The sequence below is a fragment of the Phyllobates terribilis genome, unplaced genomic scaffold, assembly GCF_046119375.1.
Source record: "Phyllobates terribilis strain yellow unplaced genomic scaffold, ASM4611937v1 Scaffold_2__4_contigs__length_985480577, whole genome shotgun sequence".
Classification (NCBI taxonomy): domain Eukaryota; kingdom Metazoa; phylum Chordata; class Amphibia; order Anura; family Dendrobatidae; genus Phyllobates; species Phyllobates terribilis.
This window is the reverse complement of record NW_027362762.1, coordinates 20657337-20684518: the sequence shown is the minus strand read 5'-3', so window position 1 is coordinate 20684518 and position 27182 is coordinate 20657337. Positions and strand designations below refer to the sequence as shown.

The window sequence follows — 27182 nt, the reverse complement described above, 5'->3', positions numbered from 1 at the left end:
TCGTCCCTATACACCTGCTGTATGATCCCCTCCCTGCAGAGTCTGCCATGGACGCTCTCCTCCCTATACACCTGCTGTATGATCCCCTCCCTGCAGAGCCTGCCATGGACGCTCTCCTCCCTATACACCTGTTGTATGATCCCCTCCCTGCAGAGCCTGCCATGGACGCTCTCGTCCCTATACACCTGCTGTGTGATCTCTTCCCTGCAGAGTCTGCCATGGACGCTCTCCTCCCTATACACCACCTGTATGATCCACTCCCTGCAGAGCCTGCCATGGACACTCTCCTCCCTATACACCTGCTGTATGATCTCCTCCCTGCAGAGTCTGCCATGGACGCTCTCCTCCCTATACACCACCTGTATGATCCCCTCCCTGCAGAGTCTGCCATGGACGCTCTCCTCCCTATACACCTGCTGTATGATCTCCTCCCTGCAGAGTCTGCCATGGACGCTATCCTCCCTATACACCACCTGTACGATCCCCTCCCTGCAGAGCCTGCCATGGACGCTCTCCTCCCTATACACCACCTGTATGATCCCCTCCCTGCAGAGCCTGCCATGGACGCTCTCCTCCCTATACACCACCTGTATGATCCCCTCCCTGCAGAGGCTGCCATGGACGCTCTCCTCCCTATACACCTGCAGTATGATCCCCTCCCTGCAGAGCCTGCCATGGACGCTCTCCTCCCTATACACCACCTGTATGATCCCCTCCCTGCAGAGCCTGCCATGGACGCTCTCCTACCAATACACCACCTGTATGATCCCCTCCCTGTAGAGCCTGCCATGGACGCTCTCCTCCCTATACACCTGCTGTATGATCCCCTCCCTGCAGAGCCTGCCATGGACACTCTCCTCCCTATACACCACCTGTATGATCCCCTCCCTGCAGAGCCTGCCATGGACGCTCTCCTCCCTATACACCACCTGTACGATCCCCTCCCTGCAGAGCCTGCCATGGTCGCTCTCCTCCCTATACACCACCTGTATGATCCCCTCCCTGCAGAGTCTGCCATGGACGCTCTCCTCCCTATACACCTGCTGTATGATGCCCTCCCTGCAGAGCGTGCCATGGACGCTCTCCTCCCTATACACCACCTGTATGATCCCCTCCCTGCAGAGCCTGCCATGGACGCTCTCCTCCCTATACACCACCTGTATGATCCCCTCCCTGCAGAGCCTGCCATGGACGCTCTCCTCCCTATACGCCACCTGTATGATCCCCTCCCTGCAGAGCCTGCCATGGACGCTCTCCTCCCTATACACCTGCAGTATGATCCCCTCCCTGCAGAGTCTGCCACGGACGCTCTCCTCCCTATACACCACCTGTATGATCCCCTCCCTGCAGAGTCTGCCATGGACGCTCTCCTCCCTATACACCTGCTGTATGATCCCCTCCCTGCAGAGTCTGCCATGGACGCTCTCCTCCCTATACACCACCTGTATGATCCCCTCCCTGCAGAGCCTGCCATGGACGCTCTCCTCCCTATACACCTGCTGTATGATCCCCTCACTGCAGAGTCTGCCATGGACGCTCTCCTCCCTATACACCACCTGTATGATCCCCTCCCTGCAGAGCCTGCCATGGACGCTCTCCTCCCTATACACCTGCTGTATGATCCCCTCCCTGCAGAGTCTGCCATGGACGCTCTCCTCCCTATACACCACCTGTATGATCCCCTCCCTGCAGAGCCTGCCATCGACGCTCTCCTCCCTATACACCACCTGTATGATCCCCTCCCTGCATAGCCTGCCATGGACGCTCTCCTCCCTATAGACCACCTGTATGATCCCCTCCCCTCCCTATACACCACCTGTATGATCCCCTCCCTGCAGAGCCTGCCATCGACGCTCTCCTCCCTATACACCACCTGTATGATCCCCTCCCTGCATAGCCTGCCATGGACGCTCTCCTCCCTATAGACCACCTGTATGATCCCCTCCCCTCCCTATACACCACCTGTATGATCCCCTCCCTGCAGAGCCTGCCATGGACGCTCTCCTCCCTATACACCTGCTGTATGATCTCCTCCCTGTAGAGGCTGCCATGGACGCTCTCCTCCCTATACACCTGCTGTATGATCCCCTCCCTGCAGAGTCTGCCATGGACGCTCTCCTCCCTATACACCACCTGTATGATCCCCTCCCTGCAGAGCCTGCCATGGACGCTCTCCTCCCTATACACCTGCTGTATGATCTCCTCCCTGCAGAGCCTGCCATGGACGCTCTCCTCCCTATACACCTGCTGTATGATCCCCTCCCTGCAGAGTCTGCCATGGACGCTCTCGTCCCTATACACCACCTGTATGATCCCCTCCCTGCAGAGCCTGCCATGGACGCTCTCCTCCCTATACACCACCTGTATGATCCCCTCCCTGCAGAGCCTGCCATGGACGCTCTCCTCCCTATACACCTGCTGTATGATCTCCTCCCTGCAGAGCCTGCCATGGACGCTCTCCTCCCTATACACCTGCTGTATGATCCCCTCCCTGCAGAGTCTGCCATGGACGCTCTCCTCCCTATACACCTGCTGTATGATCCCCTCCCTGCAGAGCCTGCTATGGACGCTCTCCTCCCTATACACCTGCTGTATGATCCCCTCCCTGCAGAGACTGCCATGGACGCTCTCGTCCCTATACACCTGCTGTATGATCCCCTCCCTGCAGAGTCTGCCATGGACGCTCTCGTCCCTATACACCACCTGTATGATCCCCTTCCTGCAGAGCCTGCCATGGACGCTCTCCTCCCTATACACCACCTGTATGATCCCCTCCCTGCAGAGCCTGCCATGGACGCTCTCCTCCCTATACACCTGCTGTATGATCTCCTCCCTGCAGAGCCTGCCATGGACGCTCTCCTCCCTATACACCACCTGTATGATCCCCTCCCTGCAGAGTCTGCCATGGACGCTCTCCTCCCTATACACCACCTGTATGATCCCCTCCCTGCATAGCCTGCCATGGACGCTCTCCTCCCTATAGACCACCTGTATGATCCCCTCCCCTCCCTATACACCACCTGTATGATCCCCTCCCTGCAGAGCCTGCCATCGACGCTCTCCTCCCTATACACCACCTGTATGATCCCCTCCCTGCATAGCCTGCCATGGACGCTCTCCTCCCTATAGACCACCTGTATGATCCCCTCCCCTCCCTATACACCACCTGTATGATCCCCTCCCTGCAGAGCCTGCCATGGACGCTCTCCTCCCTATACACCTGCTGTATGATCTCCTCCCTGCAGAGCCTGCCATGGACGCTCTCCTCCCTATACACCTGCTGTATGATCCCCTCCCTGCAGAGCCTGCCATGGACGCTCTCCTCCCTATACACCTGCTGTATGATCCCCTCCCTGCAGAGTCTGCCATGGACGCTCTCCTCCCTATACACCTGCTGTATGATCCCCTCCCTGCAGAGCCTGCTATGGATGCTCTCCTCCCTATACACCTGCTGTATGATCCCCTCCCTGCAGAGACTGCCATGGACGCTCTCGTCCCTATACACCTGCTGTATGATCCCCTCCCTGCAGAGTCTGCCATGGACGCTCTCGTCCCTATACACCACCTGTATGATCCCCTCCCTGCAGAGCCTGCCATGGACGCTCTCCTCCCTATACACCACCTGTATGATCCCCTCCCTGCAGAGCCTGCCATGGACGCTCTCCTCCCTATACACCTGCTGTATGATCTCCTCCCTGCAGAGCCTGCCATGGACGCTCTCCTCCCTATACACCTGCTGTATGATCCCCTCCCTGCAGAGTCTGCCATGGACGCTCTCCTCCCTATACACCTGCTGTATGATCCCCTCCCTGCAGAGCCTGCTATGGACGCTCTCCTCCCTATACACCTGCTGTATGATCCCCTCCCTGCAGAGACTGCCATGGACGCTCTCCTCCCTATAGACCACCTGTATGATCTCCTCCCTGCAGAGTCTGCCATGGACGCTCTCCTCCCTATACACCACCTGTATGATCCCCTCCCTGCAGAGCCTGCCATGGACGCTCTCCTCCCTATAGACCACTTGTATGATCCCCTCCCTGCAGAGTCTGCCATGGACGCTCTCCTCCCTATACACCTGCTGTGTGATCCCCTCCCTACAGAGTCTGCCATGGACACTCTCCTCCCTATACACCTGCTGTATGATCCCCTCCCTGCAGAGTCTGCCATGGACGCTCTCCTCCCTATACACCACCTGTATGTTCCCCTCCCTGCAGAGCCTGCCATGGACACTCTTCTCCCTATACACCTGCTGTATGATCCCCTCCCTGCAGAGTCTGCCATGGACGCTCTCCTCCCTATACACCACCTGTATGATCCCGTCCCTGCAGAGCCTGCCATCAATGCTCTCCTCCCTATACACCACCTGTATGATCCCCTCCCTGCAGAGCCTGCCATGGACGCTCTCCTCCCTATACACCACCTGTATGATCTCCTCCCTGCAGAGCCTGCCATGGACGCTCTCCTCCCTATACACCTGCTGTATGATCTCCTCCCTGCAGAGCCTGCCATGGACGCTCTCCTCCCTATACACCTGCTGTATGATCCCCTCCCTGCAGAGTCTGCCATGGACGCTCTCCTCCCTATACACCTGCTGTATGATCCCCTCCCTGCAGAGCCTGCTATGGATGCTCTCCTCCCTATACACCTGCTGTATGATCCCCTCCCTGCAGAGACTGCCATGGACGCTCTCCTCCCTATAGACCACCTGTATGATCTCCTCCCTGCAGAGTCTGCCATGGACGCTCTCCTCCCTATACACCACCTGTATGATCCCCTCCCTGCAGAGCCTGCCATGGACGCTCTCCTCCCTATACACCTGCTGTATGATCCCCTCCCTGCAGAGCCTGCCATGGACGCTCTCCTCCCTATACACCACCTGTATGATCCCCTCCCTGCAGAGCCTGCCATGGACGCTCTCCTCCCTATACACCTGCTGTATGATGCCCTCCCTGCAGAGTCTGCCATGGACGCTCTCCTCCCTATACACCTGCTGTATGATCCCCTCCCTGCAGAGTCTGCCATGGACGCTCTCCTCCCTATACACCTGCTGTGTGATCCCCTCCCTGCAGAGTCTGCCATGGACGCTCTCCTCCCTATAGACCACCTGTATGATCCCCTCCCTGCAGAGTCTGCCATGGACGCTCTCCTCCCTATACACCACCTGTACGATCCCCTCCCTGCAGAGCCTGCCATGGACGCTCTCCTCCCTATACACCTGCTGTATGATCCCCTCCCTGCAGAGTCTGCCATGGACGCTCTCCTCCCTATACACCACCTGTACGATCCCCTCCCTGCAGAGCCTGCCATGGACGCTCTCCTCCCTATACACCACCTGTACGATCCCCTCCCTGCAGAGTCTGCCATGGACGCTCTCCTCCCTGTATAAGATGCTATCAACACAGGAGAAAAATCCCAGGCATTAAAGAAGTTGTCCACTACTTTTACATTGATGCCTTATCAATAGGGTAGGGAATCAATGTATGATCGTCCGGGGTCCCGCACGTGGCACCCCCGCTGATCAGCTGTTATCAGTGCCGGTGGCAGCTGCCGGAAGTGCTCACCTGCGGGGCTCCGCCATCAAGTGGTAGTTCGATTGAATAGGAGGCGGATGTGCAGTACACTGCGGCGGCCACTACCACTTGATGGCAGAGCCCCGCAGGTGAGCACTTCCGGCAGCTGCCGCCGGCACCGATAACAGCTGATCAGTGGGGGTGCCATGTGTGGGACCCCGGACGATCATACATTGATGCCCTATCCTATGGATAGGGCATCAATGTAAAAGTAGTGGACAACCCCTTTAGAGAGATAGTAAAAGTCAGCTAAATTAGAACCACAAGTTCCAGCATTCCCAAACACAGGAGCTCCCTGACCGGAATAGTCTCTGTCCTCTATGACGTCCTTCTCTCGCTCCACGGGGTACAGCAGCGTGCACACCATCCCCTGATTGGGCTGCAGGTAAAGTGCGATCAGGTCCCCCAGGGTCTTGAAGCGTCGCACCTGGACCCCCAGAGATGTCTGTAGAGAGAGAGACAAAAGAGTAAAGCAGAGAGACCGCCAAAGAGTGATACACAGAGGAGCGAGACCCCCAGTATACAACAACTACCCCATCCCATAGAGCACCCCATAATACAGAGATCAGCGATGTCCTCTCCCGTAATACAAAGGTCAGCGATGTTCCCCCCATAATACAGAGGCCAGCGACGTCCCGATAATACAGATGTCAGCGAAGTCCCCCCCCATAATAGAGTCCAGCGAAGCCCCCCCCCCATAATAGAGGCCAGCGACGTCCCCCCCAATAATAGAGGCCAGTGACGTCCCCCCCATAATACAGAGGTCAGCGACGTCCTCCCCCATAATAGAGTCCAGCGAAGTCCCCCCCCATAATAGAGGCCAGCGACGTCCCCCCCAATAATAGAGGCCAGCGACATCCCCCCCAATAATAGAGGCCAGCGACGTCCCCCCCATAATACAGAGTTAAGCGAAGTCCCCCCCATAATACAGAGGTCAGCGACGTCCCCCCCATAATAGAGGTCAGCGACGTCCCCCCGATAATACAGAGGTCAGCGACGTCCCCCCGATAATAGAGGTCAGCGACGTCCCCCCGATAATAGAGGTCAGCGACGTCCCCCCGATAATAGAGGTCAGCGACGTCCCCCCGATAATAGAGGTCAGCGACGTCCCCCCCATAATAGAGGTCAGCGACGTCCCCCACCATAATACAGAGGTCAGCGACGCCCCCCCCACAATACAGAGGCCAGCGACGTCCCCCCGATAATACAGGTCAGCAATGCCCCCCCATAATACAGAGGTCAGCAATGCCCCCCCATAATACAGAGGTCAGCAATGCCCCCCCATAATACAGAGGTCAGCAATGCCCCCCCATAATACAGAGGTCAACAATGCCCCCCCATAATACAGAGGTCAGCGACGTCCCCCACCATAATTCAGAGGCCAGCGACGTCCCCCCGATAAGAGGTCAGCAATGCCCCCCCATAATACAGAGGTCAGCGACGTCCCCCACCATAATACAGAGGTCAGCGACGTCCCCCCGATAATACAGAGGTCAGCGACGTCCCCCCGATAATACAGAGGTCAGCGACGTCCCCCCGATAATACAGAGGTCAGCGACGTCCCACCGATAATACAGAGGTCAGCGACGTCCCCCCGATAATAGAGGTCAGCGACGTCCCCCCCATAATACAGAGGTCAGCAATGCCCCCCCCATTAATACAGAGGTCAGCAATGCCCCTCCATAATACAGAGGTCAGCAATGTCCCCCCATAATACAGAGGTCAACAATGTCCCCCCCATAATACAGAGGTCAGCAATGTCCCCCCCATAATAGAGGTCAGCAATGTCCCCCCCATAATACAGAGGTCAGCAATGTCCCCCCCATAATACAGAGGTCAGCAATGCCCCCCCATAATACAGAGGTCAGCAATGCCCCCCCATAATACAGAGGTCAGCAATGCCCCCCCATAATAGAGGTCAGCAATGCCCCCCCCCATAATACAGAGGTCAACAATGCCTCCCCCATAATACAGAGGTCAACAATGCTCCCCCATAATACAGAGGTCAGCGACGTCCCCTCCATAATTCAGAGGCCAGCGACGTCCTCCCGATAATACAGAGGCCAGCGACGTCCCCTCCATAATACAGAGGTCAGCAATGCCCCCCCATAATACAGAGGTCAGCGACGTCCTCCCGATAATAGAGGCCAGCGACGTCCCCTCCATAATTCAGAGGCCAGCGACGTCCTCCCGATAATACAGAGGCCAGCAATGTCCCCCCATAATACAGAGGTCAGCAATGCCCCCCCATAATACAGAGGTCAGCAATGCCCCCCCATAATACAGAGGTCAGCAATGCCCCCCCATAATACAGAGGTCAGCAATGCCCCCCCATAATAGAGGTCAGCAATGCCCCCCCCCATAATACAGAGGTCAACAATGCCTCCCCCATAATACAGAGGTCAACAATGCCCCCCCATAATACAGAGGTCAGCGACGTCCCCTCCATAATTCAGAGGCCAGCGACGTCCTCCCGATAATACAGAGGCCAGCGACGTCCCCTCCATAATACAGAGGTCAGCAATGCCCCCCCATAATACAGAGGTCAGCGACGTCCTCCCGATAATAGAGGCCAGCGACGTCCCCTCCATAATTCAGAGGCCAGCGACGTCCTCCCGATAATACAGAGGCCAGCAATGCCCCCCCATAATACAGAGGTCAGCAATGCCCCCCCATAATACAGAGGTCAGCAATGCCCCCCCATAATACAGAGGTCAGCAATGCCCCCCCATAATACAGAGGTCAGCAATGTCCCCCCATAATACAGAGGTCAGCAATGTCCCCCCATAATACAGAGGTCAGCAATGTCCCCCCATAATACAGAGGTCAGCAATGCCCCCCCATAATACAGAGGTCAGCAATGCCCCCCCATAATACAGAGGTCAGCAATGCCCCCCCATAATACAGAGGTCAGCAATATCCCCCAATAATACAGAGGTCAGCAATGCCCCCCCATAATACAGAGGTCAGCAATGCCCCCCCCCATAATACAGAGGTCAGCAATGCCCCCCCCCCATAATACAGAGGTCAGCAATGCCCCCCCCCCCCCATAATACAGAGGTCAGCAATGCCTCCCACATAATACAGAGGTCAGCAATGCCCCCCCATAATACAGAGGTCAGCGTCGTTGTCCCCCCCATTATACAGAAGTCAGCTAAGCCCCCCATAATACATTTACCTCCCCCCAGGGCCAGCCACCACTTTCTTCGACCACTTCACCACCTGGCTGCTTCTCTTCCTTTCCGCTGACATCCCCACCATCATCATGGGCGACTTCAACATCCCCATTGACACTTCCCACTCATCTGTCTCTAGGCTTCTATCCCTCACATCCTCCTTCGGCCTCGCACAATGGTCTTCAGCCCCCACTCACAAAGATGGCCACACACTGGACCTCATCTTCACCCGCCTCTGTTCACTATCCAACCTCTCCAACTCACCTCTCCCTCTTTCTGACCACAACTTACATTCTCTATCCTCTCCTCCCCAGGTCCACAATCCCCACTCCACAAACTTGTATACCCTCACAGAAATCTCAAACACCTTGACCTACACTCACTCTCTGAATCCCTCCTCCGTCTTACAGACATAAGTTCATTACATGATACAGATGTTGCTGCACCTTTATATAACGCCACAATAGCCGCAGCTCTCAATTCGGTCGCCCCCTCACAAATACCAAAGCTCGCACAATCAACAGGCAACCCTGGGACACCAGCCTAACCAAAGAACTGAGACGGGCCTCCAGGGTTGCTGAGCGGAGATGGAAAAGGTCCCACTCCATCGAGCACTTCATCGCATTCAAGCAGTTCCTCATTACCTTCAAGTCCACACTCACTGCAGCAAAACAAACCTACTTCTCATCCCTCATATCCTCCCTGTCACACAACCCTAAACAACCATTCAACACTTTCAATTCTCTCCTCCGCCCCCCAGCGCCTCCTCCCTCTCCTCTCATCTCACCCGAGGACTTTGCCTCATTCTTCAAGCAGAAGATTGATACCATCAGACAAAGCTTTCGCCTAAAGTCCCCACACCTACTCAATCCTCCTCCTCCAAAACCAGCTTCTCCACCATTACGGAAGATCAAGTCTCCTCCTTACTCTCCAAATCACACCTCACCACCTGTGAACTTGACCCTATCCCGTCCTATCTCATCTCTAACCTCACCACAGTCCTGTCACTAACAACTGGTGTCTTCCCCTCATGCTTCAAACACGCCTCGATCACACCCATCCTCAAAAAGCCCTCCCTTGACCCATCCTCTCTGTCTAGCTATCGCCCCATATCACTTCTCCCCTATGCCTCAAAACTACAGGAACAACACGTCCATTCTGAACTGTCCTCCCACCTCTCCTCCTGCTCCCTCTTCGACCGCTTACAATCTGGCACCATTCTACTGAAACAGCCCTGACTAAAGTCACCAACGACCTACTAACCGCCAAATCCAAGCGACACTACTCTGTCCTCCTCCTTCTGGACCTGTCATCAGCCTTCGACACAGTGGACCATTCCCTCTTACTACAGACTCTCTCATCTCTCGGTATCACAGACTTGGCCCTATCCTGGATCTCCTCATATCTAACAGACCGGACAGTCAGCGTCTCCCACTCACAGACCACCTCCTCATCACATCCCCTATCTGTCAGTGTCCCCCAAGGTTCAGTTCTAGGACCCCTGCTCTTCTCCATCTACACCTTTGGCCTGGGGCAGCTCATAGTCTCATGGCTTTCATTATCACCTCTATGCTGATGACACACAGATCTTCCTCTCTGGACCCGATATCTCCTCCCTACTAACCAGAATCCCACAATGTCTGACCGCCATCTCATCCTTCTTCTCTGACAGATTTCTAAAACATAACATGGACAAAACAGAGTTCATCATCTTTCCACCATCTCACTCAGCCCCCCAACTGACCTATCAATCATAGTCAATGGCTGCCCACTCTCCCCAGTCCCTCAAGCTCGCTGCCTCGGGGTAACCCTGGACTCTGATCTCTCCTTCACACCACATATCCAAGCCCTTTCCACCTCCTGCCGACTCCAACTCAAAAATATCTCTCAGATCCGCACATTCCTCAACCACGAATCTGCAAAAACACTAGTGCACACCCTCATCATCTCCCGCCTCGACTACTGCAACCTCCTGCTCTGTGGCCTCCCCTCTAACACTCTCGCAACCCTCCAATCTATCCTAAACTCTGCTGCTCGACTAATCCACCTGCCCCCCGCTATTCCCCAGCCTCCCCCCTCTGTCAATCCCTTCACTGGCTCCCCATTACCCAGAGACTCAAGATCAAAACCCTAACCATGACATACAAAGCCATTCACAACCTGTCTCATCCATATATCTGTGATCTAGTCTCCCGGTACTTACCTGCACGCAGCCTCCGATCCTCACAAGATCTCCTTCTCTACTCCCCTCTTATCTCCTCCTCCCACAATCACATACAAGATTTCTCCCGTGCTTCCGCCCTACTCTGGAACTCTCTACCCCAACACATCAGACTCTCGCCGACCGTGGAAACCTTCAAAAGGAACCTGAAAACCCACCTCTTCCGACAAGCTTACAACCTGCAGTAACCACCGCTCCACCATACCACAGCATGACCAGCTCTACCCTCACCTACTGTGTCCTCACCCATCCCTCGTAGATTGTGAGCCCTCGCGGGCAGGGTCCTCGCTCCACCATACCACTGCATGACCAGCTCTACCCTCACCTACTGTATCCTCACCCATCCCCTGTAGACTGTGAGCCCTCGCGGGCAGGGTCCTCGCTCCACCATACCGCTGCATGACCAGCTCTGCCCTCACCTACTGTATCCTCACCCATCCCTTGTAGACCGTGAGCCCTCGCGGGCAGGGTCCTCGCTCCACCATACCGCTGCACGACCAGCTCTACCCTCACCTACTGTATCCTCACCCATCCCTTATAGACCGTGAGCCCTCGCGGGCAGGGTCCTCGCTCCACCATACCGCTGCACGACCAGCTCAACCCTCACCTACTGTATCCTCACCCATCCCCTGTAGACTGTGAGCCCTCGCGGGCAGGGTCCTCGCTCCACCATACCGCTGCACGACCAGCTCTACCCTCACCTACTGTATCCTCACCCATCCCCTGTAGACTGTGAGCCCTCGCGGGCAGGGTCCTCGCTCCACCATACCGCTGCACGACCAGCTCTGCCCTCACCTACTGTATCCTCACCCATCCCCTGTAGACTGTGAGCCCTCGCGGGCAGGGTCCTCGCTCCACCACACCGCTGCACGACCAGCTCTACCCTCACCTACTGTATCCTCACCCATCCCCTGTAGACTGTGAGCCCTCGCGGGCAGGGTCCTCGCTCCACCATACCGCTGCACGACCAGCTCTTCCCTCACCTACTGTATCCTCACCCATCCCCTGTAGACTGTGAGCCCTCGCGGGCAGGGTCCTCGCTCCACCATACCGCTGCACGACCAGCTCTACCCTCACCCACTGTATCCTCACCCATCCCCTGTAGATTGTGAGCCCTCGCGGGCAGGGTCCTTGCTCCACCATACCGCTGCACGACCAGCTCTGCCCTCACCTACTGTATCCTCACCCATCCCCTGTAGACTGTGAGCCCTCGCGGGCAGGGTCCTCGCTCCACCACACCGCTGCACGACCAGCTCTACCCTCACCTACTGTATCCTCACCCATCCCCTGTAGACTGTGAGCCCTGGCGAGAAGGGTCCTCGCTCCACCACACCGCTGCACGACCAGCTCTACCCTCACCTACTGTATCCTCACCCATCCCCTGTAGACTGTGAGCCCTCGCTCCACCATACCGCTGCACGACCAGCTCTACCCCCACCTATTGTATCCTCACCCATCCCTCGTAGATTGTGAGCCCTCGCGGGCAGGGTCCTCGCTCCACCATACCACTGTACGACCAGCTCTGCCCTCACCTACTGTATCCTCACCCATCCCTTGTAGATTGTGAGCCCTCGCGGGCAGGGTCCTCGCTCCACCATACCGCTGCACGACCAGCTCTGCCCTCACCTACTGTATCCTCACCCATCCCCTGTAGACTGTGAGCCCTCGCGGGCAGGGTCCTCGCTCCACCATACCGCTGCACGACCAGCTCTACCCTCACCTACTGTATCTTCACCCATCCCCTGTAGACTGTGAGCCCTCGCGGGCAGGGTCCTCGCTCCACCATACCGCTGCACGACCAGCTCTACCCTCACCTACTGTATCCTCACCCATCCCTTGTAGACTGTGAGCCCTCGCGGGCAGGGTCCTCGCTCCACCATACCGCTGCACGACCAGCTCTGCCCTCACCTACTGTATCCTCACCCATCCCCTGTAGACTGTGAGCCCTCGCGGGCAGGGTCCTCGCTCCACCATACCGCTGCACGACCAGCTCTACCCTCACCTACTGTATCCTCACCCATCCCTTGTAGACTGTGAGCCCTCGCGGGCAGGGTCCTCGCTCCACCATACCACTGCACGACCAGCTCTACCCTCACCTACTGTATCCTCACCCATCCCCTGTAGACTGTGAGCCCTCGCGGGCAGGGTCCTCGCTCCATCATACCGCTGCACGACCAGCTCTACCCTCACCTACTGTATCCTCACCCATCCCCTGTAGACCGTGAGCCCTCGCGGGCAGGGTCCTCGCTCCACCATACCACTGCACGACCAGCTCTACCCTCACCTACTGTATCCTCACCCATCCCTTGTAGACTGTGAGCCCTCGCGGGCAGGGTCCTCGCTCCACCATACCACTGCACGACCAGCTCTACCCTCACCTACTGTATCCTCACCCATCCCCTGTAGACTGTGAGCCCTCGCGGGCAGGGTCCTCGCTCCACCATACCGCTGCACGACCAGCTCTACCCTCACCTACTGTATCCTCACCCATCCCCTGTAGATTGTGAGCCCTCGCGGGCAGGGTCCTCGCTCCACCATACCACTGCACGACCAGCTCTACCCTCACCTACTGTATCCTCACCCATCCCTTGTAGACTGTGAGCCCTCGCGGGCAGGGTCCTCGCTCCTCCTGGACCAGTCGCTGACTCGTTTTGTTCTAGATTATTGTAATTGTTCTTCTATGTATACCCCTCTTCACATGTAAAGCGCCATGGAATAAATGGCGCTATAATAATATATAATAACAATAATACAGAGGTCAGCGATGTCCCTCCCCATAATACAGAGGTCAGCGATGTCCCCCTCCATAATACAGAGGTCAGCGATGTCCCCCTCCATAATACAGAGGTCAGCGATGTCCCCCTCCATAATACAGAGGTCAGCGATGTCCCCCTCCATAATACAGAGGTCAGCGATGTCCCCCATAGATTAGTGTACAAAGCGCTCTGCCCCCTGCTGTCAGCCACCTGTTTGTGCAGCTGTCCGTTCGCTCGTATAGACTGATGTTCAGCACAGAAAACAGTAGCAGCTGTCACCGACCTCCGAGCTCCGGACAATCAGCGCTGAGGGTCCACGCTGTCTGAGGGTCTGTATCACCATTCTGTGCACTTCCAGTAGCAGCTCCCTCCCCATCTCTGGGGGGCGCCGCTGAGCTGTATATACTGGACATGGCGCTCTTGGTGGCCTCCAGGAGCAGTGAGAGTCGGACCCCCGCATTACTATGCTAACGGCTCCACTAAGGATTAGGCAAGGGGAGTCAGCCCCCTAAAGACGCGGCCCCTTTACACATTTACGTTCCCGATTTCCTTCCCTTCTCCACTTGTTTGTATTCAAAAGGTAACGAAAAATGGTGGTGAAATTGGGATTGTACCGCCACGTCCAAGACCCTTCTATTTCACAGCTGGAGCTGAGTGAGGACGCGCTTGGGGACGAGCGGACAATTGTATTGTACACCGTCACTGCACATACAGCGTCTGAACTGATTGCTTTTTTTAACTGCACACGAACCGCACCGCCACAGGCACCGGGCCCACACAACGGCCCACGCACCGGCCCACACAACAGTACACAGGTCCACGCACCAGCACCAGCCCACGCACCGGCACGGACCACGCAACAGCCCACGCACCGGACCACACAACAGCCCACGCACCAGACCACACAACAGCCCACGCACCAGACCACACAACAGCCCACGCACCAGACCACACAACAGCCCACGCACCAGACCACACAACAGCCCACGCACCGGCCCACGCACCGGCCCACACAACGGCCCACGCACCGGCCCACACAACAGTACACAGGTCCACGGACCACGAAACAGCCCACGCACCGGCACGGACCACGAAACAGCCCACGCACCGGCACGGACCACGAAACAGCCCACGCACCGGCACGGACCACGAAACAGCCCACGCACCGGCATGGACCACACAACAGCCCACGCACCGGCACGGACCACACAACAGCCCACGCACCGGCACGGACCACACAACAGCCCACGCACCGGCACGGACCACACAACAGCCCACGCACCGGCACGGACCACACAACAGCCCACGCACCGGCACGGACCACACAACAGCCCACGCACCGGCACGGACCACACAACAGCCCACGCACCGGACCACACAACGGCCCACGCACCGGCCCACACAACGGCCCACGCACCGGCCCACGCACCGGCCCACACAACAGTACACAGGTCCACGGACCACGAAACAGGCCACGCACCGGCACGGACCACGAAACAGGCCACGCACCGGCACGGACCACACAACAGGCCACGCACCGGCACGGACCACACAACAGGCCACGCACCGGCACGGACCACACAACAGGCCACGCACCGGCACGGACCACACAACAGGCCACGCACCGGCACGGACCACACAACAGGCCACGCACCGGCACGGACCACACAACAGGCCACGCACCGGCACGGACCACACAACAGGCCACGCACCGGCACGGACCACACAACAGGCCACGCACCGGCACGGACCACACAACAGGCCACGCACCGGCACGGACCACACAACAGGCCACGCACCGGCACGGACCACACAACAGGCCACGCACCGGCACGGACCACACAACAGGCCACGCACCGGCACGGACCACACAACAGGCCACGCACCGGCACGGACCACACAACAGGCCACGCACCGGCACGGACCACACAACAGCCCACGCACCGGCACGGACCACACAACAGCCCACGCACCGGCACGGACCACACAACAGCCCACGCACCGGCACGGACCACACAACAGCCCACGCACCGGCACGGACCACACAACAGCCCACGCACCGGCACGGACCACACAACAGCCCACGCACCGGCACGGACCACACAACAGCCCACGCACCGGCACGGACCACACAACAGCCCACGCACCGGCACGGACCACACAACAGCCCACGCACCGGCACGGACCACACAACAGCCCACGCACCGGACCACACAACAGCCCACGCACCGGACCACACAACAGCCCACGCACCGGACCACACAACAGCCCACGCACCGGACCACACAACAGCCCACGCACCGGACCACACAACAGCCCACGCACCGGACCACACAACAGCCCACGCACCGGACCACACAACAGCCCACGCACCGGACCACACAACAGCCCACGCACCGGACCACACAACAGCCCACGCACCGGACCACACAACAGCCCACGCACCGGACCACACAACAGCCCACGCACCGGACCACACAACAGCCCACGCACCGGACCACACAACAGCCCACGCACCGGACCACACAACAGCCCACGCACTGGCACGGACCACACAACAGCCCACACACCGGCACCAGACCACACACCGGCACCAGACCACACAACAGCCCACGCACCGGACCACACAACAGCCCACGCACCGGACCACACAACAGCCCACGCACCGGACCACACAACAGCCCACGCACTGGCACGGACCACACAACAGCCCACACACCGGCACCAGACCACACACCGGCACCAGACCACACAACATCCCACGCAACAGCACGGACCACACAACAGCACGGACCACACAACAGCATGACCCACACAACAGCATGACCCACACAACAGCATGACCCACACAACAGCATGACCCACACGCCGGCACCGGACCACAGATCAGCCCACGCAACGGCCCACGTACCGGCACTGGACCATGCATGTGCACCGGACCACGCAACAGCCCACACACCAACACAGGCCCACGCAACAGCAAAGGCTCACGATCCAGCACATGCACCGGCCCAAGCACCAGCACGAACCACGCAACGGCATGGACCGCGCAACAGCCCACACTACTCACTGTAGATTTATGTGAGGCTTATATAAGCCCAACTCAAAAATGGGGTTCTCCCTGGTGATGGACACGCCCAGGAGTCCAGGGGGCGGGGCTTACACAACCTCATTATACCCGCCCACCAGACCCCTGTATGTAACCGAGTTGTCTGAGGCTTATAGCGGGACAGCAGGCGCTTATACTGCACAAATGATGGAAAGGTCGCCATAGAGCAGGGATCAGAGGGGCAGAGATACCCGTTATCAGGGTGGTAGATACCTGCACAGCCAGGTGGTCCTCCTCATCGGGCAGGATCCGGTAGGTGTGCACGTGTTTCTGGAACCTGCAGGGAGAAGACACAGGACTTTTATTACAGGTCACCGGTGATTATAACCACAGACAACTGGAGGGATCCCCGGCAGAGATCCTCCCCGGCAGAATTCCCTGTACGAGGTCACTGCTTGTATGTGCTATTCTTGCAGGGATCGCTGGGCGGCAGCCTCTGCTGTACTGTGGCGCCCTCTGCAGGCTGGCACTGCTCCCTCATAAAACAAAGGGCCAGGTGACCTGGACGGGTGCGGCCCATCACCTGAGCGCCAGGTGTCAGAGCAGCAGAGGACGCTGGGAGTTTCCAGCCCGGGCCGGTCCGCACCATGTCACCCCGCTGCCCCCGCGTCCTTGTGAGGTCACAGCGACCTGAGATCCTCGCCCCACAACACACTTGTTTTGGGTGATTTGTGCCAACCAGATATTACTGTAAACAAACGACTGCAACACAGAGCGCTCCACCTGCGGAGCCGCACCCGAGACCCCGAGGACCTCACAGCCGTCACTGGAAAACCACCCAGCCACGAGCGACAAGCACCGGCGGGAGACGTCCTGCAGACTGTCGCATCCCCCGGTCGCCACCTGCAGCAGACTGTCGCATCCTCCTGTAGCCACCTGCAGCAGACTGTCGCATCCTCCTGTAGCCACCTGCAGCAGACTGTCGCATCCCCCGGTCGCCACCTGCAGCAGACTGTCGCATCCCCCGGTCGCCACCTGTAGCAGACTGTCGCATCCCCCGGTCGCCACCTGCAGCAGACTGTCGCATCCCCCGGACGCCACCTGCGGCAGACTGTCGCATCCCCCGGTCGCCACCTGCGGCAGACTGTCGCATCCCCCGGACGCCACCTGCGGCAGACTGCTGCATCCCCCGGACGCCACCTGCGGCAGACTGTCGCATCCCCCGGACGCCACCTGCGGCAGACTGTCGCATCCCCCGGACGCCACCTGCAGCAGACTGTCGCATCCCCCGGTCGCCACCTGCAGCAGACTGTCGCATCCCCCGGTCGCCACCTGCAGCAGACTGTCGCATCCTCCTGTAGCCACCTGCAGCAGACTGTCGCATCCTCCGGTCGCCACCTGCAGCAGACTGTCGCATCCCCCGGTCGCCACCTGCAGCAGACTGTCGCATCCCCCGGTCGCCACCTGCAGCAGACTGTCGCATCCCCCGGTCGCCACCTGCGGCAGACTGTCGCATCCCCCGGACGCCACCTGCGGCAGACTGTCGCATCCCCCGGACGCCACCTGCAGCAGACTGTCGCATCCCCCGGACGCCACCTGCAGCAGACTGCTGCATCCCCCGGACGCCACCTGCGGCAGACTGTCGCATCCCCCGGTCGCCACCTGCAGCAGACTGTCGCATCCCCCAGTCGCCACCTGCAGCAGACTGTCGCATCACCCCGGTCGCCACCTTCAGCAGACTGTCGCATCCTCCTGTAGCCACCTGCAGCAGACTGTCACATCCTCCTGTAGCCACCTGCAGCAGACTGTCACATCCTCCTGTAGCCACCTGCAGCAGACTGTCACATCCTCCTGTAGCCACCTGCAGCAGACTGTCACATCCTCCTGTAGCCACCTGCAGCAGACTGTCGCATCCCCCGGTCGCCACCTGCAGCAGACTGTCGCATCCCCCGGTCGCCACCTGCAGCAGACTGTCGCATCCCCCGGTCGCCACCTGCAGCAGACTGTCGCATCCCCCGGTCGCCACCTGCAGCAGACTGTCGCATCCCCCGGACGCCACCTGCAGCAGACTGTCGCATCCCCCGGACGCCACCTGCAGCAGACTGTCGCATCCCCCGGTCGCCACCTGCAGCAGACTGTCGCATCCCCCGGTCGCCACCTGCAGCAGACTGTCGCATCCCCCGGTCGCCACCTGCAGCAGACTGTAGCATCCCCCGGTCGCCACCTGCAGCAGACTGTCGCATCCCCCGGTCGCCAAATGCGGCAGACTGTCGCATCCCCTGGTCGCCATCTGCAGACTGTCGCATCCCCCGGTCGTCACCTGCAGCAGACTGTCGCATCACCCCGGTCGCCACCTTCAGCAGACTGTCGCATCCTCCTGTAACCACCTGCAGCAGACTGTCGCATCCCCCGGTCGCCACCTGCAGCAGACTGTCGCATCCTCCTGTAGCCACCTGCAGCAGACTGTCGCATCCTCCTGTAGCCACCTGCAGCAGACTGTCGCATCCTCCTGTAGCCACCTGCAGCAGACTGTCGCATCCCCCGGTCGCCACCTGCAGCAGACTGCTGCATCCCCCGGACGCCACCTGCAGCAGACTGCTGCATCCCCCGGACGCCACCTGCAGCAGACTGTCGCATCCCCCGGACGCCACCTGCAGCAGACTGTCGCATCCCCCGGACGCCACCTGCAGCAGACTGTCGCATCCCCCGGTCGCCACCTGCAGCAGACTGTCGCATCCCCCGGTCGCCACCTTCAGCAGACTGTCGCATCCCCTGGTCGCCAAATGCAGCAGACTGTCGCATCCCCCGGTCGCCACCTGCAGACTGTCGCTTCCCCCGGTCACCATCTGCAGACTGTCGCATCTCCTGGTCGCCATCTGCAGACTGTCGCATCCCCTGGTCGCCATCTGCAGACTGTCGCATCCCCTGGTCGCCATCTGCAGACTGTCGCATCTCCTGGTCGCCATCTGCAGACTGTCGCATCCCCTGGTCGCCATCTGCAGACTGTCGCTTCCCCCGGTCACCATCTGCAGACTGTCGCATCTCCTGGTCGCCATCTGCAGACTGTCGCATCCCCTGGTCGCCATCTGCAGACTGTCGCATCCCCTGGTCGCCATCTGCAGACTGTCACTTCCCCCGGTCGCCATGTGCAGACTGTCGCATCTCCTGGTCGCCATCTGCAGACTGTCGCATCCCCTGGTCGCCATCTGCAGACTGTCACTTCCCCCGGTCGCCATGTGCAGACTGTCGCATCTCCTGGTCGCCATCTGCAGACTGTCGCATCCCCTGGTCGCCATCTGCAGACTGTCGCATCCCCTGGTCGCCATCTGCAGACTGTCGCATCCCCTGGTCGCCATCTGCAGACTGTCGCATCCCCTGGTAGCCATCTGCAGACTGTCGCATCTCCTGGTCGCCATCTGCAGACTGTCGCATCTCCTGGTCGCCATCTGCAGACTGTCGCATCCCCTGGTCGCCATCTGCAGACTGTCGCATCCCCTGGTCGCCATCTGCAGACTGTCGCATCCCCTGGTCGCCATCTGCAGACTGTCGCATCCCCTGGTCGCCATCTGCAGACTGTCGCATCCCCTGGTCGCCATCTGCAGACTGTCACTTCCCCCGGTCGCCATGTGCAGCCGGCCGTGCGGTGGTCTCTAGGGGACGACTTACAAGGCTTAGCCTCACCCCACTGATTAGTATGGACACGTCCTACAATCCGCCGTCTGATAGTCCGGCACTCAGCTCCTGCTATGGACGACGCCATATTGTGGAGAGGCTGAATCCGCGCTCTCCACCTTGTAACCCGCCGCCTGCCGCTGGTCACGTGACCTCGGGGGTATTTACATAGGGAAATAATGACAGGCGAGGAGAAGTGTCGCGCAGGAACATCACTTAACCCTCGCACCCTCTTTAGTGAACATATCTGCAAACACTAATATGGCCGCCGTTATTAAAACGCCCATCACTTGCTTTCAGGCACTGCTGCAAAACTGTCTCCTCAGATTGTGACTACGAAATAAAAATGATTATTCGTTTCCAGCAGAATTAGTCGCAGCTTGCGGAGTATTTTTCTGCTGTGTGAATTCATTCTTAAAGGGGTTGTCCAGAATTCATGGCAGCTTCTTCTATAAGCAGCACTACAGGCTTCATTGCCGTCACAGGAGCGGAGCAGTAATACCGCACATGACCTGTGGACCAAAGTGGCGCTGTCCAGGCAGTAAGCAGCCATTACTGTCTAATCCTGACCTGCCCCTTTAAGCTGCTGAAGCTCCCGGCTCTGGGTTATGGATGGGATGCTACAGTTATGGGAGGACGTCTGGGATATAATTAAGGGTCATTAGTCTGACGGGCCCCAGAGATCGGACGTCTCCACATTGCCCTCCATTATTATAGAGAGCTGACCGCCGCGCGGAGCCACCAGAAACGAATGTAATAACTGATTACCGCTGCCTGTAAGGACCAATCAGATTTGATGGGGAACAATCAAATGTTGTTTCTATGACAACAGTCCCAATTTCACCTCAACCAATCAAAGCTCATCTTTCACTTTCCCAGAGCAGGCCCGACCAAGAAAGCCTAGCTCTGATTGGTGGCTATGAAGAGCAAGATGAAAGAAGAGTTATGATTGGTTACTATAGGAAACAAGGCTTTAAAGAAGTGAAAGCTAAGTCCTGATTGGTTGCTATGGGCCACACAGTCCCGTGATCCATAGGTAACATGGCTGAATGCTGGTGTTTGTAGTGCGGACGCCCCGAGTAAAAGGTGGACGACAAGATGCAGCAGCAGTATATCTGTGTGACTGCGGCTAGATACACGGCTCAGCACAGTATCACACAGGGAAGGATTAGATACACAGCTCAGCAGACAGTATCACACAGGAGAGGATTAGATACATGGCTCAGCAGACAGTATCACACAGGAGAGGATTAGATACACGGCTCAGCAGACAGTATCACACAGGATAGGATTAGATACACGCCTCAGCAGACAATATCACACAGGAGAGGATTAGATACACAGGATAGGATTAGATACACGGGTCAGCAGACAATATCACACAGGAGAGGATTAGATACACGGCTCAGAAGACAGTATCACACAGGAGAGGATTAGATACACGGCTCAGCAGACAGTATCACACAGGATAGGATTAGATACACGCCTCAGCAGACAATATCACACAGGAGAGGATTAGATACACGGCTCAGAAGACAGTATCACACAGGATAGGATTAGATACACGGCTCAGCAGACAGTATCACACAGGATAGGATTAGATACACGGCTCAGCAGACAGTATCACACAGGAGAGGATTAGATACACGGGTCAGCAGACAATATCACACAGGAGAGGATTAGATACACGGCTCAGCAGACAGTATCACATAGGAGAGGATTAGATACACAGCTCAGCAGACAGTATCACACAGGAGAGGATTAGATGCACGGCTCAGCAGACAGTATCACACAGGAGAGGATTAGATACACGGCTCAGAAGACAGTATCACACAGGAGAGGATTAGATACACGGGTCAGCAGACAATATCACACAGGATAGGATTAGATACACGGCTCAGCAGACAATATCACACAGGAGAGGATTAGATGCACGGCTCAGCAGACAGTATCACACAGGAGAGGTTTAGATACACGGCTCAGAAGACAGTATCACACAGGAGAGGATTAGATACACGGCTCAGAAGACAGTATCACACAGGAGAGGATTAGATGCACGGCTCAGCAGACAATATCACACAGGAGAGGATTAGATACACGGCTCAGCAGACAGTATCACATAGGAGAGGATTAGATACACAGCTCAGCAGACAGTATCACACAGGATAGGATTAGATACACAGCTCAGCAGACAGTATCACACAGGATAGGATTAGATACACGGCTCAGCAGACAGTATCACACAGGAGAGGATTAGATACACGGCTCAGCAGACAGTATCACACGGAAGGATTAGATACACAGCTCAGCAGACAGTATCACACAGGATAGGATTAGATACACAGGATAGGATTAGATACACGGGTCAGCAGACGGTATCACACAGGATAGGATTAGATACACAGCTCAGCTATCAGTATCACACAGGAGAGGATTAGATACACGGCTCAGCAGACAGTATCACACAGGAGAGGATTAGATACACGGCTCAGCAGAAAGTATCACACAGGAGAGGATTAGATACACGGCTCAGCAGACAGTATCACACAGGATAGGATTAGATACACGGCTCAGCAGACAGTATCACACAGGATAGGATTAGATACACGGCTCAGCAGACAGTATCACACAGCATAGGATTAGATACACGGCTCAGCAGACAGTATCACACAGCATAGGATTAGATACACAGCTCAGCAGACAGTATCACACAGGATAGGATTAGATACACGGCTCAGCAGACAGTATCACACAGGAGAGGATTAGACACACGGCTCAGCAGACAGTATCACACAGGAGAGGATTAGATACACGGCTCAGCAGACAGTATCACACAGGAGAGGATTAGATACACGGCTCAGCAGACAGTATCACACAGGATAGGATTAGATACACGGCTCAGCAGACAGTATCACACAGGAGAGGATTAGATACACGGCTCAGCAGACAGTATCACACAGGAGAGGATTAGATACACGGCTCAGCAGACAGTATCACACAGGATAGGATTAAATAAACGGCTCAGCAGACAGTATCACACAGGAGAGGATTAGATACACGGCTAAGCAGACAGTATCACACAGGATAGGATTAGATACACGGCTCAGCAGACAGTATCACACAGGATAGGATTAGATACACAGCTCAGCAGACAGTATCACACAGGAGAGGATTAGATACACAGCTCAGCAGACAGTATCACACAGGATAGGATTAGATACACGGCTCAGCAGACAGTATCACACAGGATAGGATTAGATACACAGCTCAGCAGACAGTATCACACAGGAGAGGATTAGATACACGGCTCAGCAGACAGTATCACACAGGATAGGATTAGATACACGGCTCAGCAGACAGTATCACACAGGATAGGATTAGATACACGGCTCAGCAGACAGTATCACACAGGATAGGATTAGATACACAGCTCAGCAGACAGTATCACACAGGAGAGGATTAGATACACGGCTAAGCAGACAGTATCACACAGGATAGGATTAGATACACGGCTCAGCAGACAGTATCACACAGGATAGGATTAGATACACAGCTCAGCAGACAGTATCACACAGGAGAGGATTAGATACACGGCTCAGCAGACAGTATCACACAGGATAGGATTAGATACACGGCTCAGCAGACAGTATCACACAGGATAGGATTAGATACACGGCTCAGCAGACAGTATCACACAGGATAGGATTAGATACACAGCTCAGCAGACAGTATCACACAGGAGAGGATTAGATACACGGCTCAGCAGACAGTATCACACAGGATAGGATTAGATACACGGCTCAGCAGACAGTATCACACAGGATAGGATTAGATACACGGCTCAGCAGACAGTATCACACAGGATAGGATTAGATACACAGCTCAGCAGACAGTATCACACAGGAGAGGATTAGATACACGGCTCAGCAGACAGTATCACACAGGATAGGATTAGATACACGGCTCAGCAGACAGTATCACACAGGATAGGATTAGATACACGGCTCAGCAGACAGTATCACACAGGAGAGGATTAGATACACGGCTCAGCAGACAGTATCACACAGGAGAGGATTAGATACACAGCTCAGCAGACAGTATCCACACAGGATAGGATTAGATACAGCTCAGCAGAAAGTATCACACAGGAAGATTATTAGATACAGCTCAGCAGAAAGTATCACACAGGAGATTATTAGATACACGGCTCAGCAGACGGTATCACACAGGATAGGATTAGATACACGGCTCAGCAGACAGTATCACACAGGATAGGATTAGATACAGCTCAGCAGAAAGTATCACACAGGATAGGATTAGATACACGGCTCAGCAGACAGTATCACACAGGAGAGGATTAGATACACAGCTCAGCAGACAGTATCACACAGGAGAGGATTAGATACAGCGCCTCTCCCTGGACTGTATGATTTTGGCTCTTGGTCTGGATTTGTGCCTGCGGTGACTCTATACAGTATATATATATATATATATATATATATATATATATATATATATGTGTATCCGAGCAGTGGGTACAGGGTGGGTGTATGGGGTGGGGGTAAGGGGTGGGTGCACGGGGTGTGCGGCTGCTCCTCGGCGTCCCGCGGACGTGTCTCGGCGGCAGCTGTTTCCCGCACATTCCTGCTATGATGAGGCGTGACATGGTGAAGCCTCGGGCTACAGAGACGCCTCACCCGCCAGGAATCCCCCGCCGGCAGCCATGGTGGCGCGGTCATGTGCAGTGAACGCGGGGCACGCATGATGGCGCCATTCACAGGTATTAGCCATCATGCCGTGCCAGGGATGTGGGTGCATTATAAAAACTGCACCAGTTGGGGGCGTCACTGAGGAATTGCAACCTGAGAGCAAACGGGACACCAGCAAAATGATGAGCGCAGCTCCGGAGGCAACTAGTGTAGATGTAGGACTGGACATTAGTGGGATGGCGCTGTGGACCGGTTTGGCCGGCATTACACGCAGCAGGATTTTGCCTATTCGGGCAGAGGGGGGGGTCACCACTTCCTGTTGGCAGCCATACACGGGGGGAGTGCAGCGTGAGGACAGTACTGTACTGTGCACTATCTGTACGGCTGTGACTCATCGCCCCGACCACTTCTGATCAGTCAGCAGCCGCTGCGGCAGGTGACGGCACCTCGGCTTCACCACATCCTCTTTTACACATTCAGAACCTCGAATACCTCAAGGAAAAGAGGAAAAACACTCCCCAAGATCCTGAATGACAGCAAGGGAAGAGCATGACGTCACCTAGTACGGGGCGGTGAGGTCACTGCGACGGAACCTCAGCTAAGGAAATGACCCCCGGCCATCCGGACCCCCGTCGTGAGAGATTTCTCTTACAGTCCCGGAGAAGTTACCTACTTCATCCTTCACCGATAGAGAACTGGTGGCATCTCTCCATCAACAGCGAGAGGGAAGGTGACTGCTGCCAGGAAGAGCAACGAGAGGGAGGAAAGTTGTGGGGTATACAGGGCTACAGGAGGGTACATATACAGCCCTGCTCCAGTATACGGGGGTCCAGGAGGGTATATACAGCCCTGCTCCAGTATAAGAGGGTCCAGGAGGGTACATACAGCCCTGCTCCAGTATATGGGGGTCCAGGAGGGTATATACAGCCCTGCTCCAGTGTACGGGGGTCCAGGAGGGTACATACAGCCCTGCTCCAGTATATGGGGGATACAGGAGGGTATATACAGCCCTGCTCCAGTATACGGGGCTACAGGAGGGTACATACAGCCCTGCTCCAGTATTCGGGGGCTACAGGAGGGTACATACAGCCCTGCTCCAGTATACGGGGGTCCAGGAGGGTATATACAGCCCTGCTCCAGTATATGGGGGTCCAGGAGGGTATATACAGCCCTGCTCCAGTATACGGGGATACAGGAGGGTATATACAGCCCTGCTCCAGTATAAAGGGGTACATACAACCCTGTTCCAGTATACGGGAGTCCAGGAGGGTATATACACCCCTGTTCCAGTATATGGGGGTATAGGAGGGTATATACAGCCCAGCTCCAGTATACGGGGGTCCAGGAGGGTATATACAGCCCTTCTCCAGTATATGGGGAGGTACAGGAGGGTATATACAGCCCTGTCCAGTATACGGGGGTACAGGAGGGTATATAGAGCCCTGCTCCAGTATACGTGGGGATACAGGAGGGTACATACAGCCCTGCTCCAGTATACGGGGGGATACAGGAGGGTACATACAGCCCTGCTCCAGCATACAGGGGGTACAGGAGGGTATATACAGCCCTGCTCCAGTATACGGGGGTCCAGGAGGGTATATACAGCCCTGCTCCAGAATACGAGGGTACAGGAGGGTACATACAACCCTGTTCCAGTATACGGGGGTCCAGGAGGGTACATACAGCCCTGCTCCAGTATACGAGGGATACAGGAGGGTATATACAGCCCTGCTCCAGTATACGGGGGTACAGGAGGGTATATACAGCCCAGCTCCAGTATAAGAGGGTCCAGGAGGGTACATACAGCCCTGCTCCAGTATATGGGGGTCCAGGAGGGTATATACAGCCCTGCTCCAGTATATGGGGGTACAGGAGGGTATATACAGCCCTGTCCAGTATACGGGGGTCCAGGAGGGTATATACAGCCCTGCTCCAGTATACGTGGGGATACAGGAGGGTACATACAGCCCTGCTCCAGTATACGGGGGATACAGGAGGGTATATACAGCCCTGCTCCAGTATTAGGGGG

At 56.7% G+C, this 27182-nt stretch overlaps 1 protein-coding gene across 2 annotated transcripts in view; it reads right to left on the bottom strand.

Moving 5' to 3' along the window:
* The window catches only part of INPPL1 (inositol polyphosphate phosphatase like 1), a 61179-nt gene that overhangs the window by 20537 nt on the left and 13460 nt on the right, over positions 1-27182 (bottom strand). For both annotated transcript variants that reach the window (XM_073661170.1, XM_073661169.1), the window contains exons 2-3: positions 17046-17109; positions 5871-6015 (exon numbers count right to left, since the gene is read on the bottom strand). In XM_073661170.1, coding sequence (XP_073517271.1) covers positions 5871-6015; positions 17046-17109 — 209 coding nt within the window. The remainder of the gene's footprint in view (positions 1-5870; positions 6016-17045; positions 17110-27182) is intronic.